We start from the raw sequence: 26,808 nt of genomic DNA on the forward strand, positions 1-26,808 counted from the left end.
GTACGGGCTGAGCTACTGATATGATATGCCGGCGTATGGACCGAGCTACTTATATGATATGACGGTGTACGAGTCGAGCTATTGAGGTGATTGAGCCGGCATACGGGCTGAGTCTCTTATTTTTTATGTGATGCGGCGTATGGGCCGTGATTGATAAACTATGAAATGCCGTCGTATGGGCCGTGATTGATAAACTATGAAATGTCGGCTGCGGGCTGATGATTTTTCACTTTGTATATGAAATGTGATATGATGATGGTGAATTGATAATTATTACTATGGAATAATGATGTATCACGGTTTGGAATATGATATATGTTATCAGAACCTGGTTGGCTTGGTTTAGGCTTACACTAGACACGGTACCATAGCTATGTGGTCACGTTTACCGTGATATTTGTGTTATCGCTGTCGTACGGGGTAGCGTGAGGATGGATAGTCGATGTGGTTATTGAAGTGTTGGTGCCCTAGTGTATGGACCAGTCTGGCTAACCCATCGTACTTACAAACATTTATTTTGACTTGGCAGTGGTTAGCTAGCCATTGTCAGGTCCCGCCTTTGGGCCACACAACTCAGTCATATGGGGGTAATACATGACATTAGCCAGCTAACCTACTAGGGTCGTTTTCATATTATTATCATTATAAAAGATGAATTATGTTTATGGAAACTATGTTCGATTATGCTATGATTATACATGTTTTCCTAGAAATAATATTGATAGTTTTACTAAATATGTTTATGTATGCTCTTATGTATAACACAAAATACTCATATTGCCACACACTGGTATTAGTTTATTTTATCTTACTGACAGGTGTCTCACCCCAAATTATTTGAATATTTCAAGAGCCCCAGATAGGAGAGCGGATAAAGATCCACTGACATAGATACCGTTGGTCTACCCTTTTCTGAAGGGTTAGTCTTTTTGGTAAGGTCAAATGGATGTTGTCAGAAACGACCCTAGGAATGGTCTTTGGAGATTTTTGGGAATTGTATTATGAACATACTAAACTTTGGTTTTGTATTTAATGATATTTCAGGATGTATATGATTTTATGTTTTCCTGTTGCCTAGGCTTTCGCATTGTATTTTTGATACGTCCTTAGTACCCACGGGTACAGGTGGATTATGATCTGTAAGATTTATTAGTTTGGATAAAAAAGAAAAAGAAAGGGTAGAATAGGCGGGTCATTACACGATTGGTGGCAAAAGGATACTCACAGAAGAAGGGAATAGATTATGATGAGATCTTTTCTCTAGTGGTACGACATACTTCTATTAGAATTGTGTTGGGGTTGGTAGCTCATTACAATCTTCATTTGGAACAAATGGATGTGAAGATGGTGTTTCTTCATGATGACTTGGAGGAACAAATCTACATGGTACAGCTGGAGGGATTTATTGAATCAAGAAAAGAAAATTTTATTTGCATGTTGAAGAAGTCTCTTTATGGGCTGAAACAATCTCCAAGGTAATGGTATAAACGATTTGATTCCTACATGATCAAGATTGGTTACAAACGGTGTGAATATGATTGCTGCATTTATGTGAATAAACTTGAGGATGGTTCTCTTATTTTCTTGTTATTGTACGTCGATGACATGTTGATGGCCGCAAAGGATTTAACTGAGGTGAATCAGTTAAAGGATTTGTTGCATAAGGAATTTGACATGAAGGATCTTGGTTCAGCCAAGAAAATACTTGGGATGGAGATTCACCGTGACAGGACTGCAAGGAGATTATGGTTATCTCAGGGCGGTTGTGCAGAAGGTGTTGGAGAGGTTTAGTATGACTGATGCAAGACCGGTGAGTACATCTTTAGCGAATCATTTTAAGTTGTCTACTGCAAATTGCCCAAGTTCGGATGAGAAAATCCGGGACATGTCAAAAGTCCCCTATGCTAGTGCTGTGGGGAGTTTAATGTATGTCATGGTATGTATAAGACTAGATTTGGTGCATGTGGTAAGCGTGGTGAGCAAGTTTCTATTTAATCCAGGAAAGCGGCATTGGGAAGCCGTTAAATAGATATTTAGATACTTGCGGGTACATCGGGATATGACATCATGTTCGGCAAGCAACAAGGTTATTTTTCAGTTGTGGGATTTGTTGATGCAGATTATGTTGGAGATATGGATGATAGAAGGTTTACAACAGGATATGTATTTACCCTTGCAGGAGGACCAGTATGTTGGAGATCCATGATACAATCTCTAGTTGCATTGTCCACCATTGAGGCGGAATATATGGTAGTTGCCGAAGCTGCAAAGGAAGCCTTATGGCTTACAGGTTTAGTCGGAGAGCTAGGAATACAGCAAGATGGTGGGGTGCTGCTTTGTGATAGTTAGAGTGTCATTTACTTGGCGAAGAATCATCATGCTAGAACTAAGCATATTGATGTGAGATTTCATAGGGTTCAGGAATTGATCTCTTTGGGTGAACTTGTGTCAAAGAAAGTTCATACATCTGATAATGTAGCAGATATTCTAACCAAATCAATTACTTCAAAAAAGTTCAAGCATTGCTTGGACTTGTTTCATGTCTCCAAGTGATTGAAGGGAGACAAGCCCAAACCTAACGTTTTCAAGTTCAAGGTAGAGTTCATAATCTTTTTCGGGACTCTCCTAAGGGGCGTATAATCGCCAAGGTGGAGATTGTTATTTGTGGCTCTTATACTTTTGTTTGAGAAAAACATGACGGGGGCAGCATAGCACAGCCTCGTCGATGAGGACTTATTTTCGTCAACGAAGGGACAACAAAGACTCGTCGATGAAGGCTCTGGAGTTCGTTGACGAGTAATTATCGAGAGCAGGAAATTTCAGATTTATGGCATCGTTGACGAGAGCCCTTCGACAAAGCTCTTTGTTCATCAACGAGAGGCGCCCGGGCTGCGAGTAGTTTTTCAAAATTTTTTGAATTTTGAACGTTGGGTGGTTGGGCAAACGGGGGGAAACCTCTGAGAAGCTTTTATATATGTTATTTTGGGCATATATGAGAGTGAGAAAGATCATTAGAGAAGTGTATTGTGTACATCTTGATTTTCTTAGTGAAAATTTGTGTGTCATTACTTCCATGGATGTAGGCTTTGCCGAACCATGTAAATCTTTGTGTTGTTGTTCTGGTTGTGTATTTTTTTTTACTTATTATTTAATTTTCGCTGTGCATCTTCACTATCCGATCCATTATCACAACACCATGCTTGCTAGCACTACTCTGCATCAACAGATGCATATGCCACTTGAGCAAGAAGCACTCTAATTGGGATTTTTGAGTCATCGTTATAAAGCACCACTATTAAGCATGCCCTAGCCACGAATATATTTATATGATAACATTATGCACATACAATAGTGATGATCTTACATCTAGGTGGTGGATTTTGAACTTTAAATTTGTATCGTATAAATTTGAATAAAATTTCATAGAAAATTATATTAAGTTTCTTTCAATTTCAAATCTATAATCTAATATTCATACACTTAAATGCCGCATCTAAGGGCATGAGTTTCAGACCTTTGATTTGGATTTAAGTAGATTTGGACAAATTTTAGTATAATTTTATATTACAACTTATTCAAATCCTACACAAATCCAAATTCAAAACATCTCCAAACATAGGCTGATGCTGCAGTTGGGAGCATAGATTTCAAACATTAGATTTGAATTTTGGTAGATTTAGATAAATTTCAATACAATTTTATATTATATCCTATCCAAATCCTTTATAACTTCAAATTCAATACCTCTCCAAACATAGAATGAGTGTATTTCAACATTTTAGAGAGTAATTTCCATATATGTACAACATGCCAACAAATTTTGAGATAACTAAGAGGACAAAAGAATTGTGACATACACTCCAAGAAAACATAGTTAGGTGACTTTTTAAAATAATTTTGTTAAAGGGAACAACAATCATTTTTTTTAAAATTTTATTGCAAAATCAAATTTCATTTGATTACTTGATGATGAATGAACAATGGAGATATAAGAATCCATAAAATCAAATGTTCATAGGGCCAATTTGGTTCAAGGATTTTGCTTGGGAAAAGGAAAGTGAAGGAAAATAAGAAATAAATTCATTTTCTACTATATTTTCTCTCTATATCAAATACCATTTAAAATAAAAAATTATTCTAATATGATTAAAAATTAGGAAAAACCAAATGTTAGGGATGTGAAACTTTATAATTTTGTTCATTGATTTGATATATTTTTTATTTTCTTTTTCACCTATAACCAAACATGAAAATGTGAAATCATTCTTATTTTCCTTTCCCTTTCTCAATATTTTCCAAGCTTCAAACCGGCTGACAAGGATATGTAAAAATTTTAAAACGTTATGGGAGGTTTAAGTGTCCCGAATACCAAATGTTAAGGAAAGATTTTAAAATTTAAAAATATTAACAAAACTTATATCTCACAAAATATCATTGCCCAAACCCTCATAATCTTCATTTTTCCCAATTCTTGATTCTTTTTGTCAATAGCTCTTGGTGCTTTAGCGCTCAATTTATTTTTATACAGAAAGCATCCAATGTAACTTTTGAATTGGATTAGCAAGATGATAATAAACTATTGTATCATATTCATGGGTTGCTTTGGTTCCATTATTGCATTTCATTATTAAAAGCCATTGCTTTTCCTTGGTTTGTATGTGATGGTGAACTTTGCTAAAACGTTTACCATGAATAAATTCATTGCTTCAATTGATGTTCGTTGGTTTGTGGTAGTGGTGTTATGGTGAGTTCTACTAAAACGTGTGCCTAGTGAATTAATTCATTACTTTAATTGATATTTCTTTATAGAATGACATTCTTGAAAATCTAATTCTTGAAAATAAGATGTCTATCTCATGAAAATATTTTTGTTTAGTTCGTACTATAAAATTCCCAAGAATGTACAAAAGATTCCCATGAAAATGACCATTATACATTTGATATGTGTGTAACTAATATATGAAGAACTTTATATTTTCCAATACAAAAAATCTGTTAAGAATAAGCATTTAATGCAATTCAAAGTTTTTTACAATTATAAATTTAAAATATTTAACTCTTAATAATTGATTAACCAGAATAATTGAAAGCAAGATAGTGTCTAAATATTAGTTATTATATTAATTTTTTATAAAATAATAATATCACTTTAATTTAATAAATTACAAATGTCGACTAACGCACTACTTGCACCTCAGTTTGAACGGTTCTGTGTTCCTAACTCATTCTTCCCTCGTAATTTTTATTCACTAAAGTGTTATTTCACTAACACTTAATGATGTTTGTTTGACCTCAACTTAGACTATGATTAAGGCTAGATTTAAAGGGACAAACTTATGATTCTATTGTTTTTCAACGGTTGAAAGAGGAATTTTAATATTGGATTCTCAAATATTGGACTCGCTTTCCTTGAAACATTGTGCCACCAAGGTCTTAAATGTGCCACTAGGTTGAATATTTTACTTATAGGCTCCTTCTAGCATGCCATCAATTCTTTGTTACAGTTTTTGAATTTGAATTTACACTTCCTTAGTCGTTACCAAGTCAAACCACCATATGAAGCACATTCCACACTGTGGCACCTAAAATTCATAGTCATAACCCTATATAAACCCTTCAATTGTCGCTCATATCTACAGGCTTTCTACTTCCCTCATTAGTGATGGAGCCTGCTTCCCATAAGACTGATAAGCACCAGCCAAAGTGGGAAGGAAAGGCTTGTGCAGGGTTAAAAGGCCCCAGAGCAGAGCAAATATGGCCTCTCTTGGAGGATTTCTGCAGCCTGCACAAGTGGTTCCCAACTCTCACCACATGCCTTCCCTTGGAAGGTGTCTCCGGTCAGCCAGGCTGCGTCCGATACTGTGCTGGCTTTAAAACTCCAGCAGATACTGGCAATGGGGAGACTCTGAATTGGACCAAACAGAAGCTACTGTCCATTGATCCAACTGAAATGACTTTTACCTATTGCATCATAGATGGGAATGTTGGGTTTAACTCATATCTTACCACTATAAAGGTGCTGCCCAGGGAAGATGGATGCAGAATCCAGTGGCAGTATGAGGTTGAGCCTGTGGAAGGGTGGACTCCTGAGATGTTGGATTCTTTTATAAGCTCTGGTTTGAGAGTCATGGCAGAGAGAATGGAAAAAGCTCCCCACACCTCTATTTGATATTTGGAGTTACTATTGATGATGTTCTAACTGTTATTGCTATCTTTGTCGTTGATTTCTATTGGTTGCCATATATGTTTGATGTTGGAACTCGGAGGATGTTGCTGCTCTTGGGGTATAACCTTTCTGGAAAGTGTGGATCCACAGCCCCTTTAGCTTTCAATAATGTCATTAAAATCCCATGACTAAGTCCATTTTCTGTAAGTTTCTTTAATTTACTTCCATTTACTGTCCAGCAGATGGGAAAATACTCCCTTAAATTTTGCCCCCTTGAAACAAAATCCTAAATTTGACCAAGGATTGGGTGAATCTGTTACTAGACATGAAGAAGTCATATATTTCATTCCAGTGGCTTATGAGAAAATACCTGCCTTGCGTAGAATTAACCACTGTTAGCCCTGCTAAGCAGTGTGCAAATATATGGAATAAACCTAAAAATAAATGTGAATGAACAACATGAGATGAATAACACATGTTTAATAAATGATGGTTATGGAAAAGATACAATGGAGGGCAGAACCCAGCATACTTCTGATAATTAGATATAGATGCAGAAGAATACAATAAATGAATAAGAAGAACATATTCTAAGAAGAATCCCAATTGGGATACAATAATTGAGAGAAAAAAAAAAAAGCAAGTTCATGGATTTCAATCCAATTTTGTTGTCAAGCTATAACCGGGAATCTTAGCAAGTCTTCTCTCCTTCATGACCTCTCTCATCCTCTCAACCTCTTCCCACATACCTTTGCTGGCATAAATGTTGGACAAAACCACATAAACCCCATCATTCCATGGTTCAAGTTCTAGCAAATGCTTAGCTACCCACTCTCCCATCTTCACATTCTCATACTTCTCACAGGCACCCATCAAGCAGCCCCAAATCACAGAGTTTGTCTTCGCTGGCATCCTCTCCACCATATCTCTGGCTTCATCAAGCAACCCTGCTCGGCCAAGCAGATCCACCATGCACCCATAATGTTGCACCGAGGGTGCAATCCCATACACATTCTTCATCATAGCAAAGTAATACTTTCCTTCTCCCACCATCCCCCCGTGCACACATGCACTCAACACACCAACAAAGGTCACATGGTTAGGCACAATTCTTGCATCTCTCATACAACGGAAGCATTCAAGCGCATCAGTGACATGCCCATGCATTGCATAACCCACGATCATTGACGTCCACGAAGACACATTTCTTTGCTCTATCCTAGAAAACACCTCATAAGCCAGGTCCATCCGCCCACATTTCCCATACATGTCTATGAGTGAATTCAGCATCAAAATGTCCGGTTTCTCCAAGCTTTTGGCTTGGAAGACACATTTATGCAATTGAAGAGCCAAATTCAAGTCCCCAAGGCTTCCACAAGCTGAGGTGACGCTCACCATAGTTACATCATCGGGCTCAAACCCGCAATTCCTCAGCTCCAGGAACATGGCTATGGCCTCAGCGGCACGCCCACCTTGGGAAAGGCCTCCTATGATGGCATTCCAAGAACCCAACTTTCTATCACGATTTTCTTCAAACACCTTACGGGCATTTTCAAATTCTCCCGCCTTACAGTACATGCTAATAAATCCACTCTCGCAGTACTCATTGAGCTCAAGACCGTTATGTATGGCCGTAGAATGAAGCTGACAACCAAACCCAACTGCAAAAAACTGACAGGCAGCCTTTAAAACGATCGGAAAAGTGTAGGAATCCGGCGAGACGCCGGCGCGCAGCATGGCAACGTAGATGCAGAGTGCTTTGAAAGGAGACTCAAGTCTGGTGTAAGATCTTATGATGTTGTTCCAATAGAATGAAGCAGGGTAAAAATCCAGGAACCGAGTTCGGATGATTCGAGCATGTACTTGATCTAATTCGAACAAGTTTGTGCAATTTGAGAGAAGGGTAGCTGCGATTTTGGCGGGGTCTTGGCTCGAATTCAGTGGCGATTCGAAGTGGGTAGGAGATTCGAAAAAGTTGCTACACGAAGGGATAGTATGATTGAGAATGTGAGAAATGGCGAGGGACTTGGGGCCTTGGATTCTGGAAAGCCTGGAAATAGGATGAAACAAATTCATACGGGCTGTGAGCTAAAGAAATCAGACGGGACTAAAGTCAGTGACCGATATACTGGGGCGAATAAGGTGCGTTTAAGATTTTACTTTATTTTTATCTTATGTTTACTTTTGACCCTACGGTTTAACTATATAAAAAAAATTTAGAGAAGATACAATTAAACTCACTCGACTTTTATTAATAATAAATTTTCTATAAAATTTAAAAATTGACTATTGGATTGATCTTATGCATTAATTGCATATAGTTTTCTCAACTAGTCATAAGAGAGTAAGCATGGTCAATTACATGCAAATAGACTAAAAGAGTCTCTTCAAAATAGGGCAAATAGGAGCATGTAAAGACTCGAAAAATAAAATAATAATAAAAATTAGGAAAAAGAGATTTTTGGCTAAGGAAGGAGAAAATCGGCAATGGTTTTCTGAAGGAAGAAGAAAATCGGCAACGATTTCGGAGTTTTACCGCGTGTCAATAAAGGGTAAACGGTAATTTCTGAGCCGGTTAAATAGAAAACCAGCGACGGTTTTCTAAGGGTCAGTGCAATGAATCCTATAAGGGATCCCGCAAGCCATCTTCCTTTAACAAAATAAATTTTCTCTTTTTCTCTTCTTAAACCCTACGAAACTCCTTACTCTCTCTCTCTCTCTCTCTCTCTCTCTCTCTCTCTCTCTCTCTCTCTCTCTCTCTCTATGTCTCTCTCTGTCTGTCTCTATCTATGATTCTAGCTTCATTTTAGCCCAGATTGATGATCAAGAACCACCATGAGGTTCCTGTGAAGATTTCCTGCAACGTACGCGGAGCAGATTTTCAAGTTGGGGTTCCGGAGCACCATCCCAAAACTAGGGTAAGTGGTGTATTTTAGGGTTTTTAAGTTAATTTGGAGTATATGTTGACCCTATGGGTCATACCCGATTTTGATAATGACAAATATTCTTTGTATTTGATGGCTTTCAAGTTTGTGTGTAGGATCATACTAACTGGATTATATTGACGGCATGCGACAACTTCAAGAAAAATGAAGACCCCAACATATTTGTTTATTGTAATTTATATTTATCATTTTTGGGTATGTAATCTAATATGGTCTGTAATAATCAATGCATTACATGCATGATAGGGTAGATAAGCTTAAAGGATTATTGAATGACCTTAGGGATTCCCTTCGGTCGACCGATGCCATATTTTTGGGGTTAACTCACAAAGACCATAGATTGTCTTTAGGACTCCAAATATTGCATAAAAATGTCCCCTTTAGTCTTGAAAATAAATATCATATAATTAGGGACAATTTAATAAAGGAAAAGACTGAAATGCCCAAGGAAGACATTTTCGGTCGACCAAACTTAGTTACACTGAGATCTTCGGTCGACCGAACCCCCACTGGGTCAACAAGTTGACCCTTCGGCCGATCAACTAGAAATATATAGGTAACGCCATGGTCGACTGAACCCCCACGTGGGAAATTCCAACCGCCTAGTTGACCGAACCCTTAAGTTCAAAATATCTCGGTCAACCGAAGTTCGACCAATTCAATTAATCGGGCTCACTTCGGTCGACTGAACCACGGAGGTTCTGGAATTGCCTTATGAATGACTGATCGAGCACAAAGTTCAAATTTTCCCTAGTCGACCAAACTTGGCACTACGGTCGACTGAACCCTTAAGATGGTTGACCGACCCTCTTGGGTTGTCAAAATTTACCGAGATTAAAAACGCTATTATTTTTATTAACCTCACTTAAATTTTTACAAAAATGACTCATATGTCCCGAACGATTATAATTTTGGGGAAGTCTATATATACCCCCTCATTTGCAAAAGTTAGCATGAGATTAACAATAATTAGCAAATATCCTCTGATTTTCAAAAAGCCAAAATCTTATAATCAAACCATATACTACTCCTCTTACTCATTCATATTACAAATACTTCTTTGTAAGAGTTTTCTTGGGTTTATCTCACCAAGCTTAAACTCTCTCTCTCACTTGTTCTGATTGAGATTCATTTTTCGTAAAGAGTAAGCTTCAAGTCCTCCTAGGAGGCTTTGTAAATAAGTCTTCTATAGGAAAACTTTCTCGAGCTTCTGAGTTTTGCATATTCATTGCAATACTTAAGAGTTCGTATTGTGTTTTGTTTGTGAAATACTTTTTTACAAACGATTTCAAATATCTTGTGTGATTTATTTTGGGAAAAATATTTGTTAAGGATATTTGAAGTGTGCTTGAGATCTTTGTTGTTGCATTGTGATTGATACTGCTATTTTGACACAAAGATTTTTCCACATCCTCACATACACACTCTCGCGTACTGATTGTTATATTTGCATTAATCTTTGAGGTCAGCCCCGCTAATTGACGTGGTTGTAAATGGTGTCGCTCCACCCGTTAAGTGAGCCGTAGTGGAATCCTTGTGCTGGTAAGCCAAGGCGGGGACGTAGGCACTTTGGCCGAACCCCGATAACATTTCTTGTGTGTGTTTTTAATTTCTGTATTTTAAATTTCATCACATGAATGTTTATATTTTACTATTGTGAATGATTGGGTTTATAATTGCATAAACAGACCCTAGGTTGTGTAATACTGTTGTTAGATTAGTTAAACCTAGGACAAAATTTTAAATACCCAATTCACCCCCCTCTTGGGAATACACCAAAGCTAACAATATATGAAATCTAGGAAATGTTAAATGGAAGTTATTCTGGGAGTTGTGTTGAATAAATTGGGGAAAATGTGAATTGCAGGTTTTTGGGCTGTGAACACTGAATGACGTAGGAATTAGGTGTTTTTGTGAAATCTCAATAAACCAAGTAAGGGGAATAAATTATAGCAGTCTTTTTATGAAAATTATGGGTTGAGAAATATGTGAAAATGGTGTATGTTATTTTACCTGAAATTTATTATGATATAAATATCAGATGAAATTTGTGTGACATATGATTTATATTGAGAAATGTTTAAACTAGGTTAAATGATTTACCTTGTGAAATATGTGATACTGAAATTTTTTTTGATATAAGAATTGAAATGTGGGAAAGTGATGACAGTGAAATGTGCAGGAAATGTATCCTCTGAGATAATGAGGAAATGTGAAATATGAAAATGTGTTTTGAGAAATATTGAATAATTGTGAAATGTGATATGTATATGATAGTATGAGATGAAATGAACTATGAACTGTGGAAATATTATAGAAATGATGAAATGTGTTGAGATTACTAATATTGAAATGTGAATATTGCAATGTAAAATTGTGCAATACTGATATTGAAATGTGAATATGAGAAATGTGAATATGAGAAATATGATTATGAGAAATGTGAATATTGCAATGTAAAATTTTGCAATATTGATATTGAAATATGAATATGAGAAATGTGAATATGGGATATATAATTATGAGAAATGTAAATATGTGAAATGTAAATATTGCAATATTCTAATATAGGAATACATACATGTGATTGATGAAATGCTAATACCACATAATGATTGCTGGTATGTGGCAGTGATAACCCTAATGGATGGTTATGGAAACCCTAATGAAAGGTTGTGATATTGAGAGCACGGTACCGTTGCTCTTGGTGTTAGTGCAACCACACGAACTCGTGGAGCGTGTGGTGTGACAACCGATTGAGCTGTATAGTAGAGTTGTTGTGCCCCCTGAGTAAAGATCAGGGCTTTTGGTCAGCCAGTCATACTACAGATACAAGATATATGATGATATTTGACCTAACCGGGTCGGCCAACCATGGTTAGGTCCAGCCTTTGGGCCGCACAACCCTATTCATGGGGGGAAGCATGGCGTGGAGTGATATCCTCAGGGCAGCTATGAGTACAGACATAGATGTATCTGTTATAGTGACACTCATGAGCTAGATAAAGAAAGGAAAATGGAAATGAAATGAGAATGGAAACGAGAATGAAAACGAGAAATAAATAGCGCGAGTTAATAAATAAATAAAGCGAAGTAAAACACACTGCTTGAGGGCTTACTGAGTAAGGTAAATGTTTAGATAAGTATCAGTTGTAGCTGAACCCGAGTTAATCGGGCTAGGCTGCAAACAATATCAGGGCAGAGAGAAACAACTTGTATGGGCGGGTAAGCTTTCCTATTCTCAAAAACTTTGCTGGTAAACTTGGGTTATGAACGAATGATTTTGGAAATGGGAGTAAAGGCTTATGAAAGCTTGTGTTGTATATCTATATGATTATGCTTGTGGAAATTGTATATATTCTTAGAAGATATTATTACCGAATTGAATGTTTGTTATGATATAATGGATCTCATACTGCCACATACTGTAGATAATTTATTCCATCTTACTGAGATGTGTCTCACCCAATTATTTAAATATTTCAGAAAACTGAGATAGACCTGGTGCTAGAGCTCTAAGATAGAGGGGAGCTGATACCCTGAGTAGTCAGGGTAAGTATTTTGAGCTAGGGCGATTTTTTTTCCCTAGAGTTGTTGTGGTTGACTTGTATATATGGATGGTAGTACTCTAGTATATGTATTCGTTGTAGTATGTATATATGTTTATGAAATGACTTCCGCTATTAGGGTTGTGTATGAGTATGATTGTATACTTGGTACCCACTTTCGGGTCGAGTTTTGTAATATGTTATTAGTGGTTGACGTGGTCGATATGTGGTGTTATATATATATATATGTTGATTATATGGAAAAAAAAGTGGTATAAAAATCGGGGCGTCACAGTTTGGTATCAGAGCCTAGGTTTGTTAGGTTCTGTAGACTTTAGTAAACAGTGGAATATAATTCCAGAGTATAGGAATGGATATTGACGAGATATGAATCAATTGTTCTTAAAGGATGAGATTATAATTTAGGGTTCTGTCTTGTGACCTAGAAGCAGGAATTCTATGGTTGTTTATGTGTTTTTCCTAGGGTGACGACTTCTAGAAAACCATAGATACTATCGCCGGATTGTGTTGCTGAGTGGCAGGTTGAATCTCAAATGAGGATTTAGTATGTCGGGTGTGTTAGTGGGTTATGATGAAAGAGTTCTAAAGCCGTATTATTCCACTTGCAGGATGGATCCAGGGAGTAGTAGTGCACATGTTGGGGGTGATGATGCAGGGCCTTTCGGTATGGGTGGAGGAGACCCTGATGTTGTATTGCATAGTGTCACCCAGCAAATGATGTCAGAGATGGCTAGGAGTTCGGGAGGGCGGAGCTGCATGATTGAGCAGTTCACATGGATGAGACCCTCATCTTTTTCTAGAGGAGCTGACCCACTTGTGGCTAAGAATTGGGTTCAGGATATAGAAGACATGCTAACAGTTCTTCCATGTACGGATGAGCAGAAAGTTTTATTTGTGACATTTAAGCTGACCGGTGAGGCAAAGTGCTGGTGGAGATCAGTGAGACTATTGGAGGAGCAAAGACCGAACCCTGTAGCAGTGACGTGGAGCCGCGTCAAGGAGATTTTTTTTGGAGGTACTTTCCTGCTACTATTAGGAGTACAAAGGCGGTGGAGTTTCTGCATCTAATGTAGGGACCGATGATGGTACAGCAGTATGAGGCGAGATTTATTGAGCTGTCTCAGTTCACTCCATATTTAGTACCTGATGAGGAGAGGAAAGTGAGGAAGTTTCAGGAGGGTCTGAGACAAAGTCTATTCAAGCAGGTTATAGGCTTTCAAGCTTAGAGATTTGCAAAGGTAGTAGACAGAGTTGCAGTGATTGAGGACAGCCTTCAGAGAGGCACCGTAGCACAGAGTCAGGGGAAGAGGCCCGCACCTTCAGATGTTCAGGCAGGGTTCAGTTAGGGGCCTTGGAGGAGGCAGGATAGGAGGGGAGGACGGAGACAAGTAGTGAGAGATCAGGTGGTATAGGGCAGGTAGATGCCCCCTTCTTGTCCCATATGCTACAAGAGACACTCAGGGGAGTGTCGAGTTAGGGAGATTGTGTGTTATCGGTGCTATCAGCCTAGGCATATGGCGAGGGACTGCCATTGTAACGAACTGATTTTCATGCCATTTTTTTTCCACTTAAACATATATAGTAAATCCCTATGTATAATTTGTTATAAATATCTCAGGCCCCAAGGGAGTGCTGATGAAACCCTGTTCACATTACATTCCTAAGCAGCGGTAAACATAAAACCTTAAACTATATTTACAATACCATAAATTTAAAAAGTCTTAAAATACACATTACAAAACTCCCAGTGACATCCATAAAAAAACCCTGGGATCTACCCAACAACCAACACCTAGGAAACACTCACCCTTCAAAAAGGGCAATGCAAGAACCTTTATACCTGCGAGCCTAATCTGCTCGCCTAGTTGGATCACCTGAAAAATGTTAAGTCACTGGGATGAGACAATGCTCAGTAAGAGAAGATATGCTATTACTAGTGTGTGGCTACTGAGTTTCACATTTAATATACTGATATAATACTAAAATTGTAAAACTGTTAGTCTAGTTTACTGTACAGATTACATTTATTATAATTTAAAATAAATTTGTATATCTGATTTTTCTAGTTACATATAATTCTAGTATTATAATAAATCTGATGCTGTACTGTAAATCTATATATATAGAAACAACTGTGATAATACCTTGGGAACTGAATGTCATGATTAACCCCTCATGACAGGGTTGTGCGGCTCGTAGGCAAGACTTAACACTGGTTGGCCCACTAGGTAAGTCAATCTGAATCTCTATCAATCATCAATCCGGCCCACTGCAATCTCTCAAAGCACAATAACTAGTCTCTACCTCGTCAAACCGGCCTCCTCAACCTAGAATACTGGGGAGACTGCAATATCTCCATAAACACAGTTGATAGAATCCACACACTATCTGAGATATAGGGTTGCACTCTGATATGAAAATAGCAACGGTACTATGCTATACTATTTGAATCTGACTGAATATTTCCTCAGGGCCTGATTCTATTTAGTATTGATACTTATAATTATCTTACTACTTTTACCATGATTTTGAAATAACCATAACATTTTTAAACTGACTTGCATAATCTGAATATTTGACTGAATAACTGAATGTTATGGTTCTGAAGTCATGGCATTCTGAAAAATACTATAAATCATATTTTCTGAAAATTGCATATTGATATCTTCTGCTAGTATACTGTAAAACATGATATTTGTTAAACTATATAAATACTATGCTAAACTGTTATGAACTCATGCCACATGATTAAGTAATTACATTCTCATGCTTTAAAATCTATTACTCCTACTATAATAATTATATTCTGGAAAAATTGAATAATAAACTGATATATACATAATTTTATGATAAATTTTCTAAAATTCCTAGCATAGCATATTTCCCTTACCTATCTGACTCGGAGGTGGCGTCCACTCTACTCTCGCACCCTCGGTGTACCAACCCCAAAAACCTACATTTACATATACAAATTTTCTAGTAAATCAATACACCCATATTTCCTGAGATTGCCTATTCATAATTTCTTGAACTATAATTTTACCTGAGCTCCCGAACAGATACTTACTGGGGTCCTCAACCCATGACTATAGGGGCCTAAAACACCCTATTCCTGAAAATATGACACCCCAAATTTATTTCACAAAACACCAGTATATGCTCATAGAATATGAAATCTAGCCCCAAATAATACTGGTAATACTAAAAATACCTAAAAATTCACTTACCCAAATTTTAGGATGGTTCCCAAACTGCTCAAATTGAATTTCCGCTCTAGCAAGGTTGTAGAGAAACTCCCCAGGATCATTGTGGTAGCTTTTGATCGTCGAACCGGGGAGAATTGGAGCTAGAAATCTAGAGAGAAGTGGGAGAAACCGTTTTTTAGAGAGAGAAAAATTTTTGCTGAAAAACCCATTTTCTGCATATTTATAGGTGGTTGTCCATGTGGCCTCATCGATGAGCCACATCACCTTGTCGACGAGTCTATAAAGGTGGTTCGTCGATGAAGATGGTGCCCTCATCGACGAAATTTAGACCCTGAAAACAGCCTCTCTATAAATTCTCGTCAATGAGACCCTGTAACTTCCCTTTAAAAATTTCCCTGTTTCTCTCTTTTCTTTTATTAATTAATACTATAATTATTCAAGTCTCACCAGCCATACACTGCCAATTGATGCGCCTGTCCCTAGACTATACCGAGGAGGTCATCAGGCACCCAAAGGCGAACAACAAAGAAATATTGCCCTAGAACGAGTCTACGCACCGACACTAGGGGATGGTGAGGTGGCAGGAGATGTGGTGACAGGTACAATTTTAATTCTTGTCATTTACAGCTACTGCTTTATTTGATTCAGGGGCGACTCATTCATATATCGCCCGAGAGTTTGTTAAATTGTATGGGTTAGAAACACAGCAATTGGGTGTCAGTTTGTTAGTGGCTGCACTGACAAGGGCTGTGGGGATAGGTGATAAAGTATTTAGCAACTGTTCGGTATGCGTTTAGGGGAGGATTTTATTAGCTGATTTGGTAGTCTTGGACATGCATGGGTTTGAGGTGATATTGGGTATGGAATGGCTAGTTGCTCACTATGCCAGTATAGATTGTCATCAGATGGAGGTAGTTTTCTGACCTCCAGGGGAACAAGAGTATAGGTTTGTGGGGTCTCATGTGCTTACCCCACCAGTTGTTAATTGCCATTTAGATGAGGCAGTTGTTATTTGAGGGTTGTCAAGGGTTTGTAGCCTGTGTAAACGAGACATCAGAAGGGGAGTTGAGATTAGAGGATATCCCAATAGTGAGGGATTTTCCTGATGTTTTTCTTGAGGATTTTCCAGGACTACCTCCTGATCGTGAGGTAAAATTTTCTATTGATCTAGTACCAGGGATAGTGCCGATTTCGAAAGCGTTGTACAAAATGGCACCGGAAGAATTAAAGGAATTGAAGGATCAGTTGCAGGAATTGTTAGATAAGGGATTTATTCGGACCAGCATGTTGCCCTGGGGAGCGCCAGTATTATTTGTGAAAAAGAAAGATGGGTTGATGAGAATGTGCATCAATTACCAAGAAATTAACAATGTGACTATCAAGAATAAATACCCGCTTCCCCGCATTGATGAGTTGTTTAATCAGCTACAGGGGACACAGGTTTTCTTCAAGATAGATCTATGGTCTGGGTATCATCAGGTAAAGGTCAGAGCAGAGGATGTTTCAAAAACAACATTTAGGACTCGATATGACCATTATGAATTTTTTATTATGTCGTTTGGATTGACAAATGCTCATACGATGTTTATGGATCTAATGAACCGGGTATTTCATCAGTATTTGGATCAGTTTGTGTTAGTGTTTATCGATGATATACTGGTGTATTCAAAGAGTCTAGAGGAGTATGAGGAACATCTGAGGATAGTACTTCAGGTACTGAGGGAAAGGAAACTGTTTGCGAAATTCAAGAAATGCGAGTTCTGGCTAGAGTAGGTTACCTTCCTTAGACATGTGATCTCCAGGGGTTGTATCTTAGTAGACCCGAGTAAGATTGAGGTGGTAGTAGATTGGGTGTGACCGAATAATGTGCAAGAAATTAGAAGTTTCTTGGGTTTAGCTGGGTACTACCACAGGTTTGTTGATGGTTTTTCTAAATTGTCGGGTCCGTTGACTAGATTGACCAGGAAAAGGGGTGAAATTATAGTGGTCTAATGAATATGAGCAGAGCTTCTAGGAGTGAGTTAAAGTAGCGGCTCATCACTACATTGGTGTTGACGATTCCTTCAGGTGAAGAGGGTTTCATGATTTACAGTGATGCATCACATAAAGAGCTCGATTGTGTTCTGATGCAGCAGGGGAGAGTGATAGTGTATGTCTCTCGACAGTTAAAAGAATATGAGAAGAATTACCCTACCCATGATCTGGAATTGGCAGCGGTGGTATACGCACTGAAGACTTGGAGACATTATCTTTATGGGGATAGGTGTGAGATTTTTACAAAACACAAAAGTTTAAAATACTTTTCATGCATAAAAAATTTAACATGAGACAGGGGAGATGGTTGGAGTTGATAAAAAGATTACGACTGCACCACCAACCACCACCCAAGAAAGGCTAATGTGGTAGCTGATGCTTTGAGCCAAAAAATCAGTGGGTGCATCGATATCTACAATGGCGATACAATATCTGCCTCAGATGGATCTAAAGAGACAGGGGATAGAACTCGTAGAGGGTGATCATCAGACATTTATTGTCAATCTGGTGTTGCAACCGACTTTATAGGAAAAAATTAAAGCAGCGCAGAGGAGTGATGTAGAGCTAGTAGAGCTTATAGAGAAAGTACAGGATGGTCAGGAGATGAATTTCAGTATCTCAGATGATGGAGCCTTGAGGTTTTGTACCAGGATATGTGTATCTTCTGATCTTGAGATTAAGAAAGTGATTTTGGAGGAAGCGCACCGATCCTTGTATACGGTACATCCGGGTAGCACTAAAATGTACAGGGATCTTTGGGAATCTTTTTGGTGGAGCAAAATGAAAAGAGAGATTTCTGAATTTTGTAACACAGTGTTTGACATGCTAGTAGGTGAAAGTTGAGCATCAGAGATCGGCGGGTCATTGCAGCTGTTGTATATTCTTGAGTGGAAGTGGGAGCATATAGCGATGAATTTTGTCATTGAGTTACCGTTGACACTACATGGACAAGATTCCATTTGGGTAATAGTAGATCAACTTATGAAGACTGCCCATTTTCTGTCTATCAGAGTGAACTACTCCTTAAACAGATTGGCAGAGTTATACATTTAGGAGATAGTGAGAATGCATGGCATGCCAATGTCCATAGTTTCAGACCGAGACTCATGGTCTACATCTTGTTTCTAGAGGAACTTGCAGGAGGCCATAAGTTCTCAATTGTCATTCAGCATAGTATTTCATCCTTAATCAATTGGGCAGACAGAGAGAATGATACAGATATTGGAAGATATGCTACGTGCATGTGTGCTGGACTTTGGAGGCAGCTGGTTACGGTTTATACCACTAGTCGAGTTTACGTATAATAACAACTATCAGGCCAGCATTGGGATGGCACCATTTGAGGCATTATATGGTAGGAGATGCCGATCCCCATTATACTGGGATGAGATTGGGGAGAGACAGATATTGGGGCCAAAGCTGATATAGTAGACATAGGATAAAGTCAGGCTTATCAAGAACAGGATCAGAACAGCGCAGAGTCAACAGAAGAGTTATGCAAATACTCGCTGATGAGAGTTAGAGTTTGATGTTGGAGATCACGTATTTCTACGGGTGGCACCGTTAAAAGGAATTATGAGATTTGGGAGGAAGGGTAAACCGAGCCCTAGGTATATTGGACCATTCCAAATTCTTGAAAGAGTGGGTCTAGTTGCCTATAGGTTGGCATTACTGCCAATTTTGTTGAGAATTCACGATGTATTTCATGTTTCTATGTTGAGAAAATACGTCCCAGATCCTTTCCATGTGATCAGATATGAGGCACTGGAGCTCAGTGATGCTTTGTTTTATGAAGAAGTGCCAGTGCAGATTTTGGATTGGAAACAACAGGAACTGCATATGAAAAGCATACCTTTAGTAAAAGTTCTGTGGCGCAACCACATAGTAAAGGAAGTTTCTTAGGAATCAGAGGAGCAGATGCGCTAGAGATACCCACATCTGTTTGGTGGGAACTAGGGTTAAGGTATGTGTTTTGATTTGTATAGTATAGGTAGTATTTTGGTTTTAATGGTTTTGGGGAGAATTTTCTTTTTATGGTTGTAATCTCCCAGAACCCCTATGTAACCACGGTATTCCTCCGCCATAAGTGAGGGTAATAAATATAATGGTGGTGTTATTATTTAAGGATGAAATGTGAGAAATGGAAAATTTCGGGGATGAAATTTTATAAGGAGAGGAGAATTTAGAGACCCAAAAAATAAAATAATAAAAGAAATTAGGAAAAAGAGATTTTTGGCTAAGGAAGGAGAAAACCGACGACGATTTTCTAAAGGAGGAAGAAAATCAGCGACAGTTTCGAGGTTTTATCACGGGTCAAATAAAAGGTAAACAATAATTTCTGGGCTAGTTAAATAGAAAATTGGCAACAATTTTCTGAGGGTTAGAGAAAATCGGCGACAATTTTCTCTACAGTGAATCCTATAAGGGATCTCGCGAGCCATCTTTGTAATACCCTAACCCTCTAGGTGGGCCCGGAGTGCTACTATTCATACATAACCTGCATATATCTAATAACATACATAAACTATCCGCCTTAAATAGGGACATACAGGTGTATCATACTGATCTATATTCTCATGCACAGCGGAAAACATAAACATTCATATATCTTCTAATAGATTTACAAGAGTTTGTAACTATATCTTATATACTTCCATACATACTATAAACATAATTTGTCCTTACATTCCCAAAAGACATTCTAAAACATATACAAAACTTACGTAAACTAATGACAAACTACGCTCCAAGTCCCTCTAGAAGACTAGGACCAGTTTCCTACGAAACTTGAAACAAAGGTTGTATGTTAGGGTGAGACACTTGTCAGTAAGGTGGATAATATTACATTAGTGTGTGACAACATGAGTTTATTTCAGTAGAAGCAATTAAGCATTTAAAACATTCTAAATCTGTGATATAGGAGATATATATATAATTCCTACATTAGATAATTCAACATCATTACAAGTGAGAGTTCCCGAGGTTAGGGTAGGGTACAGGTCCATACACTGTACAGTCCCTCCACTCGGTACTCAACCCTGTGACTTTGGCCATTTTAGTTCTTAAATCATGTATATGTATATAGAACTCAACCCAACTTTGAAACATGAAACTACGCCATTTACTTCCTCCATGGCACGAGTTGTGCGTCATAAAGCTCTGATCTAGACCTGGTTATTATAGGCTCATTAGGCATCGTATTCTCCACTTCGATTTGGCCATCACCACCCTGGTCCGTGATCAATCAATGGCCCTTTGTACCAAACCAACTGCTAAATACCCACACTCCAATCTAGCATGTGGTTGCACTGTATCTCTTTGTTCTAGCAACGGTACTGCGCTTACTGATAATGAGCTTTTTAAGGCTCTTTGATAATAATAATAATAATCTTTTTAAGGCTTTCTGATAATAATAAGCTTTTTAAGGCTCTCTGATAATGATAAGCTTTTTAAGACTTTCCTAGTAACAAGTTGTCCAGGGCGGTTTCAACATCATATATACAATTTATAAGAAAAGCATATTAACGTGTTTTCATTTCATAAATCATCTATGCAATTCCAGTATCTTTCACAATCTCATTCATTCATTCTTTCATACTTTCATTCTTTCATTCTTTCTTTCTTTCACACATTCATTCTTTCTGTGGTGTAAATCAGAACACACCCTCTCGGTTTAACCCTTACATACATAGTGCTCGGTATCTAACCGGCATCTCTTTTATGCATTTCCTAATAATCATTTGGAGCTCCAGTTCCTATATTTCATAAACATACTTTTCATTTTAGAATCACATGCCACACTCATTTGGTCAAAATATGATATACATAGTATATGGCTCGTAAAATATCATTTAATATGGAAAAACAAGGATTTCAAGCATCTCCTACTTAAGTTTAAAGCAAATAAAGAAGTTTGGAGATCATACGCCAAAATCCTAGTTTTTACCAAAATCATAAAATCGTAAAATCGACAATTTTACTTGGCAGAATTTTTCAAATAAACAGTCATATCGTACATATAAACATAAGCTTCAGTTCTACTAGTTTAGTTCTCTAATATAAACAGATCCCCTTACCTTTAATCTTGAAAACAACCCGAGAAGCTCAAAAATTCAACCCTTGCTTTTTCCCAAAATCTAGAATATGCCCTGTTAAACTAGTAGATATTCACTCCCTAATCGTCGTAGTATCTTTCTATCGTTGAAATGGCCAACGAACGGTGAACGATCGAAGAGAGAGAAAGAGAGAGAGAGAGAGAGAGAGAGAGAGAGAGAGAGAGAGAGAGAATTTTGCTTTCTTAATGAAGAAGCAAACAAAATATCTTATGTATAGACCCTTGACCCGGTCCAACTCGTCGACGAATTGGTCCTTCGCTGACGAACCCCTGAAGGCTCTTCATCGATGAACCTCTTCCCTCATTAACGAACCCTAGTTTGACATTTCCTTTATGTCGGTCAGGATCTCTTCATCGATGGGGCTCTAAATTTCGTCGACGAAGCATAGAAGGGCCTTCGTCGATGAGAACCTGGACTTCGTTGAAGAAGCTTCCAAAAATTCCCTTTTTACCCTTTTCTTAGTTTACAGATTTGAGTCTCTACAATCTCCCCTCTTTACAATAATTTCGTCCTCAAAATTGCTAACTGTTACCAAGCATACTCTAATCTTACAACTCAGCTTACAGAAAAGTCAACAGCCACTCACATAGTGGCTCTGACCCAAGTTTATTACCTACCCTCACTTATGGTGGAAGAATACCATGGTTACATCATAATGTCCGAGGAGATTACAATATTCATACAAAACTCTCCTGGAGACCATATATACTATAAACCTGCACAACCTACTCTACTAAACCTACATACATGCTTACTTACATACCATTCTTCTTACCTGTCTAGTATTGACCATCTCTGAATAACTAAGAATACTTCTCACGTAACTTTAACTCTAACTCCCACGAAACTTCCTCTATTGCGTGATTACGCCATAGTACTTTCACTAATGGTATCTCCTTAGTGCGTAGCTTCTGTACCTTCTGATCTAGAATCTGAACGGGTACCTCCTCGTATGCCGAGGCATCTTCGATCTCCAGAGGTTCATAAGTTAACACGTGCGAAGGGTCCAACACGTCCTTCCTCAGTACTGATATGTGAAACACATCAAGAACTCTAGATAGTGTTGGAGGTAAAGCCACTAGATAAGCAACCAGACCTATCCTTTCCAGGATCTCAAATGGCCCAATATACTGGGGGCTTAACTTCCCTTTCTTCCCAAATCTCATTACTCCCTTCATTGGAGTGATTTTTAGGAATATCATATCTCCTACCTCAAACTTTAGCTCTCGTCAGCGAGTATCTGCATAACTCTTCTGCCGACTCTGTGCTGCCCTGATCCTCTCCCTAATCAGCTCGACCTTTAAGGAGGTCTGCTGAATTAGTTCCGGTCCTAGTATCTGCCGCTTCCCTACCTTATTCTAGCTGTCTCCAAAATCTAGTACACATGCCCACAGCATATCCTCTAACGTCTAAATAGTCCTCTTGGATTGTTCATACGTATGTGGGTGAAACGATGTACTGAATGTGAGCTGTGATCCCAAGGCATCCTGTAGACTATTCTGGGAACGAGAAGTAAAATGTGGATCTCGTTCTAAAACGATAGGAATCAGGATGTCGTGGAGTCGTACAATCTCCTGCATATATAGCTTTGCCAGCCTATTTAGAGAATAGATGAATCTGATGGGAATAAAACGTGCATTATTCGTCAGTCGATCTACTAAAACCTATATAGCATTTTGCCCATGCACCACTGCAAGTAACCTCGACACAAAATCCATCGAGATATGCTCCCACTTCCACTTGGGAATGTTAAGTGGCTGAAGTGGTCTTGCTAGCCTCTGGTGCTCTGCCTTAACTTGTTGACTTGTCAGACACTGCTCTACAAAACATGCAATCTTTCTTTTCACATTAAACCACCAAAAAGATTCCCTTAGATCTCTGTACATCTTCGTACTCCTTGGATGCAGAGTGTAGAGTGAACGATGTGCCTCATCTAGAATGACCCTCTTAATCTCAGCATCATTCGGCATGAAAATCCTAGTGTGGAATCTTAATACCCTATCATCTGAGATATTGAAATTTGTCTTTAAACCATTCTGAACCCTTTCCATAACCTCTACCAGTTCTGCGGCTTTCTTCTGAGCAACTTTGATTCTCTTATGCAAAGTTGGCTGAATAACTAAACTGGCAATGAACGCTCGTGGATCCTTGTCCACCAACTCCACTCCTAGCCTCTCCAAATCCATCATGATCTAATGCTATACCACAACTACTGAAACTGACATACTCACTGACTTCTAACTCAATACATCAGCTACCACATTAGCTTTTTCTGGGTGGTAACTAATGGTGTACTCGTAGTCTTTAATTAGTTCAAGACATCTACGTTGTCTCATGGTCAAGTCCTTCTGGGTGAAGAAGTATTTGAGGCTCTTGTGATCCGTAAAGATCTTGCATCATTCACTGTATAGGTAGGGCCACCAAATCTTTAGTGCAAAAACGATAGCTGCTAGTTCCAAATCATGCATAAGGTAATTCTTCTCATACTATTTAAGTTAACGCTAAGCATAAGCAATAACCTTACCCCGTTGCATCAAGACACACCTAAGTCCCTTCTAGGATGTGTCGCTGTAAATCACATAATCGTCAACCCCTGATGGAATGGTTAGTACTGGAGCAGTAACTAAACGCTGCTTCAGCTCCTGAAAACTCTGATCACATTCCTCAGTCCACTCAAATCTATTATTTGTCCTCGTAAGTTGCGTCAGAGGACATGACAGTTTAGAAAGGCCCTCGACGAACTGACAATAACACTCGGCCAGACCCGAGAAACTACGAAACTCATGTACGTTCCTTAGTGTTGCCCAGTCCACTACCCCCTCTACTTTGCTAGGGTCCACTAATATCATTTCCTTGGACACTACATGCCTTGGAAATGCAACCTGTTCTAGCTAGAAATCGCATTTCTTCAGTTTAGCGAATATCTTCTTCTCTCTGAGTACTTGTAGTACTAGCCCCAGATGCATCTCATGTTCTACAGGACTCCTAGAATAAACTAGGATGTCATCTATGAATACCATGACGAACTGGTCTAAATATTCGTGAAACACCCTGTTCATCAAATCCATAAATGTTGCAGGTGCATTCGTCAAACCGAATGGCATAACCAAGATTTTGTAATGGCCATACCGAGTTCGGAAAGCAGTCTTTGGTACATCCTCCATTTTCACCTTCAGCTGATGTGTAATACCCCAACCCCGAAGGGTCTGGGATATTTACTTTTTACCATTGATTTACAGTGGAAGTAAATAAACTCAATTATTATTAAACCAGAGCGCTAATTATCCATATTACAATCATTTATTTTAAAAGAAGAAAAATTACATAAACATAAATATCTGGGATCATACTAATATTTCTAATCAAGCTTTATTTCTCTATTCTATTCCCACCCACATGCTTGCTATACCTGATTTTCGATATGTCTTTCAGAGTTATCTGAAATGTAAAAATATGATTGGGGTGAGATGACACTCAGTAAGTAAATAAGATTATTATTAGTGTGTGGCCAAAATGAGCTTTCATAATTTTGTAAAATAATATTTAATACTATAACTTAAAAATGCTTTTAAAATAAATATAAATTTAAAAATTTATGCATAAAAACTTTTGTCATCAACTACAATAGTAAAATTTTATAATCATATACTATAACTATTAAATTAAACTTTTAACTTTAAAAACTATAATTATAATTTTTAATTATATACATATATATACTTTTCCTTATACGTTTCCTTTAAATCATCATTTAGGCATAATAATGGTCATATTCATATAAACTTATATTTTACCTTCAAATTATCAATAATTCTGTACACGTAATTAAATATTTATATACATATACTGTAAAAACCATCCTTAGGCCTGTTAATCGTAAGTCACATTTACCCCTATGACTAGGTTGTGCGGTTCGAAAACTGGACTTAGCTGGCTAGCCGACCAAACTAAATCAACGTACGTAAGCATTAAGTGAGATTTTCCTTATTAAGTCCTAGTTCGGAACCAGGTGTGTACTCAGGAGAAATCTATTAACATAAATAACCACTGTGTAAACGGTGTTGGTGCACTCTAATCTATTTTAACTTTAAGTTGCGGTACCGAGTATCTGTAACTTTGAACTTCCTTTGCCATAAGGGGTTTTAAAATCATCTTATTATAATTTATGTAATTTAAAATAATATCGTGAAAATCTCATCTTTACTCACATTTTCATGAAACATGCAACATAGAAATAAACTCATGCCACACAATTTTCGTGTTAAATATATATATATATATATATATATTATATTTTGAATATAAAGAAATGCTGAAAATTACCCGAGTGGATTATAACATTTATTAACCCAAAAATAAATGCAAGAATATTAAAATTAAAATTGGTATAATTAAATATGAGTAAAAATAAACTCATGAGAATTTTATGAAACTAAGTAACATAAACGAAATTTACCTACAAATAAATTCGAGTATAAATTTTAAATGAAAATCTAACATAATCTGATTTACTTACCTCTTCTTTTACCTTATGCTACGAACACAATAACTATCTCTAAAAAATGAGATCGGAAAGAGTGGGTGAGTGAGAACTTACTCAAAAATTCTCTCTCCACCACTAATTTTTTCGTTCACTAATCATTCTCTTCCTTGAAAAATTTTTGTGAAAATGGTTGAGAGTTTCCTAGAAAATTTTGGAAAAGAAGTGAAATTTGTAAAAGTGTGGGGAGAGGGATGAAATTATAATTTTTTTTTAAATTAAAGAATGAGCAA

General features: G+C 37.7%; 3 protein-coding genes across 3 annotated transcripts; 1 reads left to right on the forward strand and 2 right to left on the reverse strand.

The window, feature by feature from the left end:
* Window positions 1–5,641: 5,641 nt before the first annotated feature.
* On the forward strand, window positions 5,642–6,551 carry LOC131157747 (lachrymatory-factor synthase-like). Its single transcript, XM_058112098.1, has one exon. The coding sequence runs from the start codon at window positions 5,663–5,665 to the stop codon at window positions 6,167–6,169; it is 507 nt and encodes a 168-aa protein (XP_057968081.1). The 5' UTR covers window positions 5,642–5,662; the 3' UTR covers window positions 6,170–6,551.
* Window positions 6,552–6,631: 80 nt separating this feature from the next.
* On the reverse strand, window positions 6,632–8,301 carry LOC131157618 (pentatricopeptide repeat-containing protein At1g77170, mitochondrial). The gene has a single exon (XM_058111905.1). The coding sequence runs from the start codon at window positions 8,240–8,242 to the stop codon at window positions 6,821–6,823; it is 1,422 nt and encodes a 473-aa protein (XP_057967888.1). The 5' UTR covers window positions 8,243–8,301; the 3' UTR covers window positions 6,632–6,820.
* Window positions 8,302–22,838: 14,537 nt separating this feature from the next.
* On the reverse strand, window positions 22,839–23,201 carry LOC131158708 (uncharacterized). The gene has a single exon (XM_058113571.1). The coding sequence runs from the start codon at window positions 23,199–23,201 to the stop codon at window positions 22,839–22,841; it is 363 nt and encodes a 120-aa protein (XP_057969554.1).
* Between the last annotated feature and the right edge of the window lie 3,607 nt (window positions 23,202–26,808).

This window comes from Malania oleifera, chromosome 6 (genome assembly GCF_029873635.1).
Source record: "Malania oleifera isolate guangnan ecotype guangnan chromosome 6, ASM2987363v1, whole genome shotgun sequence".
NCBI classification, from domain to species: domain Eukaryota; kingdom Viridiplantae; phylum Streptophyta; class Magnoliopsida; order Santalales; family Ximeniaceae; genus Malania; species Malania oleifera.